Genomic DNA, 8208 nt, shown 5'->3' with positions numbered 1-8208 from the left:
CTTCGCTATGTCAAAGAAACACTCCACTTTGGTCTTACCTTTCGTCCATCCGCTGTTCCTAGTACGCTAATCGCTTATTCGGATGCTGACTGAGCTGGTTGTCCCGATACTCGTCGTTCTACATCCGGCTATTCTATTTATCTTGGTAACAATCTCATTTCTTGGAGTGCCAAAAAGCAACCTACTGTCTCACACTCCAGCTGTGAATCTGAGTATCATGCTCTTGCCACAACTGCTGCTGAACTTCTTTGAGTTACGCATCTTTTGCATGACCTCAAGGTCCCTATTTCACAGCAGCCCTTACTCTTATGTGACAACAAAAGTGCTATTTTTTTTAGCTCTAATCCCGTTTCTCACAAGCGAGCCAAACTTGTTGAACTAGATTATCATTTTCTTCGTGAACTTGTTATCGCTGACAAACTTCGCACACAATATGTACCCTCTCATCTCTAAGTTGCTGACACCTTCACAAAAAGTATTTCTCAACCTCTCTTTGAATTTTTCAGATCCAAGCTTCACGTTCGTTCAAATTCGACGCTCAGCTTGCAGGGGGGTGTTAAGGATAATTGACCGTTCATTATAAGGCAAATATCTAGACATTTGCCTTACATTACGGCTTACCATATTTGCCCTTTTATTAAAGGCAAATATATTGTATTCATTTATTATTCTTTCCTTTTATTGCTATTTCCATATTATTTGTAATTTACCATATTTATGTATTCTGTAAATGATTATAAATAAGAGAACTCTCACCACCATTTAGGTGTGGTGGATTCAGCAAACATTTACGTTTACATTTAAGTTGGTCACAAGTTTTCTTGAAGGCACGGGCATACTCAGCAATAGGTTTGGTGCCACGTTTCATCAACTGCAAGTCATCCTTGAGTCTCAGTTCACGAGCTTTCGACTGATGACTGAACGTAGTTTCCAACGCAAGCCAAACATCACGTGCAATAGAGAGACCAACGACAACAGCCATGGCTTCCTCAGTGAGAGAGGAGAGTAGGAGACAGAGAAGTCATTGATCGGTTGCTCTCCATGCCAGATATTTGGGGTTGAGTGTTGAGTTGGTTTCAAGTTCAAAGCGAGGTGGTGGAACCATAGTTCCATCAACATAGCCCAGCATGTCTTGACTCTCAAGGAGAGGGAGAAGTTGGCTTATCGAAAGAAGATACTTGGAGAAAAAAAGTTTGATGGTGATCATATGGATTAGAGTATTGAAAGGAAGAAGATGATAAGAAGATTCGGAAGCCATAGAGAAGAAAGGATCAGGGTTGTTAAACCGAAAGGGCTCTGATACCATGTAAATATTTGCTGAATCCACCACACCTAATGGTGGTGAAAGTTCTCTTATTTATAATCATTTACAGAATACAGAAATATGGTAAATTACAAATAATATGAAAATAGCAATAAAAGGAAAGAATAATAAATGAATACAATATATTTGTATTTAATAAAAGGGCAAATATGGTAAGCCGTAATGTAAGGCAAATATCTAGATATTTGCCTTATAATGAACGGTCAATTATCCTTAACAGTCCTACTATCAATTTGGTCGAAAGACTTTTCTTATGTATGATGACATGTGCTCAGTGGTCCTTGCACATGTCATGTATGTTGATATAGGTTTCTATTTTATATCTCTCCTTTGAATTCCATTTGTGTTGTGACGAAGACTCGGGTTGTCTGCAAAATCATTTTTTTTAAATCATTTTTTTTCTTTCTTTCTTATTGAATTTTTATTAGGTAACCTAAATATGTTGCGCGCTTTCACACAAAAAGGAAATAAGATCTTTATTTGAATACCCTCTGTTAACCAATTTTGTGGAATTTCTGTTTCTGATAACTGAGATCAGGAATGAAACTATCCATGGAATCGTGTGTCATGTGAAACATAGATCATTGCCATTCTTAACTGAGACTTAGGTTAAGCTCCGTCTCGGAACCTTGATCACCTATCCTTTATAGTGAAAGAAGGGAGAGTTAAGACGAAACAAGAATTCTCCTTCACCTTCACCGATATTACCTATGATGTGTTATGATGATGTGATTTGCTATGATATGATATTATGATGTGTTACAATGATGCTATGATGTTATGATGACGTGTTAGACTATGATGATATGATATGTTAGGATGATATATATTATGATATGATGACATAAGATGTGTGATGATTATATAACATAGTAGGATGATATCTCATGTGATGATGATGTGCTTGTATGAGATGTCATGTTGCATAATGATGAAGAGTTTTCTGATACACAACTTTTAAGTGATGTTATAAATTATGAATGTATGAAAGCTTATACATGCATGTTACCTAACATAATATGTGAATGATGTATGAGGTTGTGTCACATGAATGATTTAAGATCAAAAGTATAGATATCTCATGCATATTGTATATTCATTTATATCAAGATACTTTTCCTTTTATGATGAGTACGAACGTGTACACTACGATGATGATGATGATGATGATTATTCATGTCTTGCATGATATTCAAGGGTTTGTTGTACCTCTGGACGTCCTACTACAGTCAACTAGCCCAACCATGGAGGTGCAAGGGGTGTGCTAGCCCGCCTTGTGGGCTCACGCTTGCACGTGTGGGTCGTGTGTAGGGAAGTACTACATATCTAATTTGTTCGGACTGGAGGCCACCTCGATAATGGTTTTAAATGATAGGTTCCTAACCATGATTGCATGTGTTTGCATTCTTTGTCCCTATTAGTGAGGTCACTTACTGATTATTTCTTAAAATACTCAAGTCATGTGCTACCTCTATATTTCAGGTAAAGTCAAGACAACACTGTACAATTAATGGCGGCATCAGGATTAAAGACCATGACACATGCATAAGATAGTTGCATTTATTGTGTAGATCTTAGGTTAGTATAGGGCATTTCTATTTTTATATTTACTTAGGTTTATTTTAATATTTCCTTTTTATTATTTTTAAGACCTTTGTCTTCAACATGTAAGTCTATGGCATTTTTTATAAAGTCATTTTAAATGAATATTTACGCACAAGATGTTATATCATGTATATGATAGCGACTTTAGGTTAGTAGAAAACTAGGATCGTTATACTATATCCTTCATAAATCTTATTCCATACTTAAATATCATGTTTTCTAAGTCATAAGCTTTTTATAAGCTAGTAACTATGCTCTATTAGCTTCGTCGAGCACATCGTAAGGTTCTAGCTTCTCAAAGATCCATTATTCATCATAATTTAACTTCTAGAAGTTTATCGTTTCTCATAGGCTAGATCCTTGGAACTCATCGATGCTTATAACTAGCTCCTCGAAGATCCATTTGTTTTTCATAGTCTAGCCCATGAGAACTCTATCATTTCCCCTAACCTAGCTCCTTGGAGATTAGTCCATTCATCGGTCCTTACCATACAACTCTTTGATGCTTATCTGATTACTCGAGGTCTTCAAACAATCTAGTTAGTCTTTTACTATTCTCTACAATCACTCTTCATTATCAATCCCCTTGGAGCTTATCGTTTTCATATAATCTAGTCCCTTAGACTCACCTACCTTCTCATCGTTTGATACAAATGTTCACCCTTTCTTCACGGTTCACAGTTAAGAATAATCTAAAAAAACTCTTGTTCCGACGTCATATCATTCATATAAAACAAAACCTAACATACTAAGAGAACCTCATTTTCATAGCAAATCCTTAACAATTTCATTATTAACGTAATCATATCATCTCATAATTAGTGCCATGACAGTAAATTACATAACCAAATCATCATCACAACTCAATTCCACCCCTTCCAGCTCAATCCTTTAAGTATAGGCTCAAAAATGTTCTGAATAGTTACTTACATGGTCAAATTTGGATATTTTAGCTCGAATTGGTACTTCCACACCTCCAAATTTCTCGAAACCTCTTTAATAGGTCCTAACACCATCGAAATTCAATGAAAAAACAGACAAATAGGGAACAAATCAGACCAAAACATCAAATCTAGTTCAACTAAATCGTTGGAGGTCGATTCAATAGAACAAGTCAACTGGTTTGGTTGAACGGACCCTCCTGCTGGTTCTTCAACACCAATCAAATGGAGTTAAAATCACTCAAAGTCGTTGGTAAATAAAAGCAAATTCAACCAAAGAAGATAATAGAACAAAACCCTAGAAATTTATGTTTTCAAAGCTCTATTCATTCTCTCTAGTGGTTCTCCTTCAAAACTCATGCTTGACCTTTAATGAATCAACTTTACTCCGACAATTGGTCTTTGAAATCGAACATTTTTCGTTACTTCATCCTTGCTTTCACGTGGATTTTACTTCAAATGAGCTCCATACAACCCTAATTTCAATCTCTAGCGACTTAGAGTATAAATTCCAACTTTTAGTGACAGTTTATTCGTGTGAGATCCCACATCAGTTGAAAAGAGAAACGAAACGTTTCTTGTAAGAGTGTGAAAATCTCTCCCTAATAGATGCATTTAAAAACTGTGAGACTAACGACGATATGTAGCGAGTCAAAATGCAAAATTTATGAAATCAGAAAGAATAGAACGACCATTTTCCTACTTCATAATTTTTTTTTTCTTTTTTTCTTTTTGACTATGAGGGTAAAAAGGGAAAATTCACGTACCCAAAATGTAAAAATGAAATAGGGTTGGTCTGGTTTTGAGTAAAACCGGTGACCAACCGAACCCTTTGGTTCTCAAATAAATGGAGGATTTGTTGGTTTTAGTTAAAAAGTGAACCAACGAGTTTTGAATTTTGATGTTCAAGCCTTCGTTAAAAAAGGTAAGAAAGTGGATGGGGACTTCACATTACGAGGAGAAAAGTAGTTGGATTGGATTGACTTTTACATGGGGTGCCCATGATTTGTAGGAAAAAATAGGAGTGGATAATGATTTTGTTGGATGGAGTTGAAATTTTATTTCACACAAACTTAACCTTTCGAGTTGAGTTGGTATTTGGTCGATGATCAAAGAAACTTAAATAAACAACCCAATTCAACCAATTTTTTTTTCAAATTGAGTTGGATTAGGCTATTGAATTAGTTTATTGTTAAATTATTTTAAAAAATTTACTTATATAACATACATTACAAATATCAAACATGCATAAGTCTTAATGGATCATTAACGTCGGTTACCAAGGTTAAATATTCTTAATTTCTTATAATAATCTTGAGAGTAGAGTAGAGTTGAATTGTAACATTATTTTTTAGTCGATCTGGTTGAGTCAACTAAAAAAGATCGACTAAAAAATTTCAACTAGTGAACCGAGTAGGATTTTCAATTCTTCTAAAATTCAACTCAACCAAAATAATAATAATAATAAATAAATAAAATAAAATTAACCCAACAGTTCAATTGGATCGAATTCTCGAATGATATGAACACTCCAATTTTTCATTTTGATAGACGTTTTCAGACTTATTGTCGGATTTCGATGACGAGCCCGCTTATTGTCGTTTTCAGACTTGTTGGATGAAAGTGTCCCACGTCGGTTAATTTAGAAAATAATCATTGGATTATAATCAAAGAATACTCCCTTCATTGGTATGAAACCTCTTGGAGAAGCTCAAAGTAAAGCTACGAGAGTTTATGCTCAAAGTGGACAATATCAGAGAGTTGTGTTTATTCCTAGCATCATTTCCAAAGAAACCAAAGTATGAAATGAATTGATGCTTTTCTTGCAGTTGATTCAATTTTTCAATTTTCATTATTGAAGATCAGGTAAATTCCCATTAATAACCACTTTACTTTTTATTAATTTAGCAAAATAATAATAATAATAATAAATAAATAAATAAATAAATAATAGAAAGGGGGCGGAAAAGGCGGTTCTCTTTTTCCCGACTCTTTCTGCCGTTTTGTCAAACCAAAAAGACAAAATTTCACACCGAAAAAAAACAAACAAATAAATCATTATCGTTTTATTATAATTCAATATTTAAATGATAAAAAGAGAGATATTAATTAATTATTTATTTATTTAGTTTTTGAGGAGGAATTACTTAATTATTGCATCCGAACAAGAGAGAAAGGTTGGAAGCAGAGTCCAACAGCTATAATAACTTCAATATTAAATATTCAACTATTACATACAAAATAATATATTATAATTCTAAATTTAAAAAAAAAAAAAAAAAAAAAACATCAAATAAAAAAGTCAGTTTTATCTCGCTAAATGAAATTAAAATGCCGATGATGATGATGATGATTTCGACCACTTTCCGCAGCTGCCCCAACTCAGTTCCCTGTCGGAAACTCGCATTTTCCGTACTCTGCACCATTTAAACAAAATCATTTTATTATTATTTAAATCAAAAATTAATTTCTTCAAATAAATTTTAATAGAGATACATACGTGGAGGTTGACTAACGACGTAAGCAGCACCTCCAAAGTCACACGTGCCAGACGCACGAGCCATCTTCTGGTAATAGCTATTGAAAGCGTACGAAGCGTGTGCCTCCACTGAGTTCGGATTGTAACACGTGGAACCTGGTTGAATCGGACGGCAATCAGCGCCTCCTTCTCCACACGCATAATCCAACCCCGCTTGTAGCTTCTCCGCCGCTGTCTTCCCGTTGGCTACACACCACGTCTGCCCTTTCGACGACGGTACTTGAGCCTTGCTACCACCATTCACCATCGTTGGAGATCCACTCTCCACGTCGGCGCGTGTGAGAGGAATGTCATAAACGCGCTGCTGGTTCGGGTAAAACAAACCGTAATTCCTCTCAGAAGTGGGGCCCGGTTTCTGATTCTCATTGAATAAAGCGAAGAGGAAGACGTTGAGTGGGTCATTAGGTCTCAAAGGGGTCCCACTCCCCGTCAGCACTCTCTTCACTAAATTGCCGTTATACGACGCCGCATTCTCCCCACTTGCTCCCACGTCCTTCTCATCCCCTTTGGACGGCCACCCAGTTTCCGTAACCACTACCTTAACGTCGTCGTATTTAAGAGCCGACATGGCAGCAAAAACGGCGTCGATTTGCGCCTCGAAAAGACTGGAGTATTTCAGCCCATTACCGGAGTCGAGAACTCCGGGGTTGTCCCGGAACAGAGCGTAGTCAAGAGAGATCTTGTCGGAGTTAGAGGCATAGGCGAAGAAAGGGTAGGCGTTAATCATTAGATAGGATTGGGTTTTGCGGAGGAAGGCGAGCATGGGTTTGATGACTGGCTCGATGAGGTCTTGTTTGAAGGAACCGGAGGATGTTGGGAAGGAGGAAGCGAGGGCGGTTAGGGCAATGGGGGATGAGATTTTAATGGAGTTATGGAGGTTGTATTTTTGGAGGGAGGTGTAGACGTTTTTCATGGCGGGGACGAGGAATTTGGTGGTGTTGTTTGGGTCGACGAAGACCTCGTTGCCGACGGCGATGGCGTCGATTTTGGTGGAGGGATAGAAGTGGGAGATGCTGGATTGAACCCAGTTGTCAGTGAAGGAAGAATCGGCGGCGGCAGAGGAGAGAAGCTCGTTGGGAAGTGCAACAACGACGGAGATATTGGAGTTGGCCAGGGCGGTGAGGACGGTGGAGTCGGTGTCGTAGAGCTTGATTCGGTCGATTCCTTGGTCTTTGAGGAGCTTAACCACTTTCTCCGGCGGAGGGAGGTCGTCGGCAATTCGACCGTAGTTAACTCCAACCCATCCGGCGGCTTCGGAGAGAGCTATGGAGGAGAGAAGGAGGAGGTAGAAGGAAGAAGAGAAGAAGGCCATGGCGTATTGCTTAGGTAAAGAAAAAGGTCTGTAAATACTGATTTTTATAGCGAAACAAGGAAAGTGGGAAGACGACCAACCACTCTTGTCAGGATAGGGCGCTGGGTGAGAAGTGGTGGGCCCCATTAGATGCCACGTGTAAATATATTAATTTAACCTTATTTTTCTTTTTTAGCTTTTAATCATTTTTTTTTTTTAATTAAACCACAGTAAAAGCGGCCATCCACTTGACCGTTTCCGGGTCTCACTCTATGATTGGTTGAGGGGCGGAAATAAGAAGGAAAAATAAATATGAACTGTACGTAATTATTAGTCTCACTGTCTTGTAGCCGTTTATTTGTCTCTATTGCTTGCATCGGAGGGTTGCGATTTTCTTGATTGATCACCAACTTTCAACTGTTCCTCATCCATCGTCTTTCCCTGTTTTTTTTTTTTTTTTTTTTTTTTTTTTTTTTTTTTTTTTTTTTTTTTTTTTTTTTTTTTTTTT

The 8208-nt window shown here is 37.2% G+C and overlaps 1 protein-coding gene across 1 annotated transcript; it reads right to left on the bottom strand.

Annotated features, from left to right (window-relative positions):
- Positions 1 to 6046: 6046 nt before the first annotated feature.
- On the bottom strand, positions 6047 to 7731 carry LOC111438639 (glucan endo-1,3-beta-glucosidase 13-like). The gene is made up of 2 exons (XM_023076519.1): positions 6371 to 7731; positions 6047 to 6287 (listed from the first exon to the last, which is right to left on the bottom strand). The coding sequence occupies exons 1-2, from the start codon at positions 7719 to 7721 to the stop codon at positions 6253 to 6255; spliced, it is 1386 nt and encodes a 461-aa protein (XP_022932287.1). The 5' UTR covers positions 7722 to 7731; the 3' UTR covers positions 6047 to 6252.
- Positions 7732 to 8208: the final 477 nt, after the last annotated feature.

The sequence above is a fragment of the Cucurbita moschata genome, unplaced genomic scaffold (assembly GCF_002738365.1).
Source record: "Cucurbita moschata cultivar Rifu unplaced genomic scaffold, Cmos_1.0 Cmo_Scf00078, whole genome shotgun sequence".
Classification (NCBI taxonomy): Eukaryota; Viridiplantae; Streptophyta; class Magnoliopsida; order Cucurbitales; family Cucurbitaceae; genus Cucurbita; species Cucurbita moschata.
Note: the sequence above shows the minus strand (reverse complement) of the source record. Positions and strands in the feature narration are given on the sequence as shown.

What these genes read in the sequence shown, in the direction of transcription:
- LOC111438639 (XM_023076519.1), bottom strand. Translation starts at nt 7,721, where the DNA reads ATGGCCTTCTTCTCTTCTTCCTTCTACCTCCTCCTTCTCTCCTCCATA. An exon ending in CGTCGTTAGTCAACCTCCAC is followed by an intron (nt 6,288 to 6,370) that starts GTATGTATCTCT and finishes TAAATGGTGCAG; the next exon opens with AGTACGGAAAATGCGAGTTT.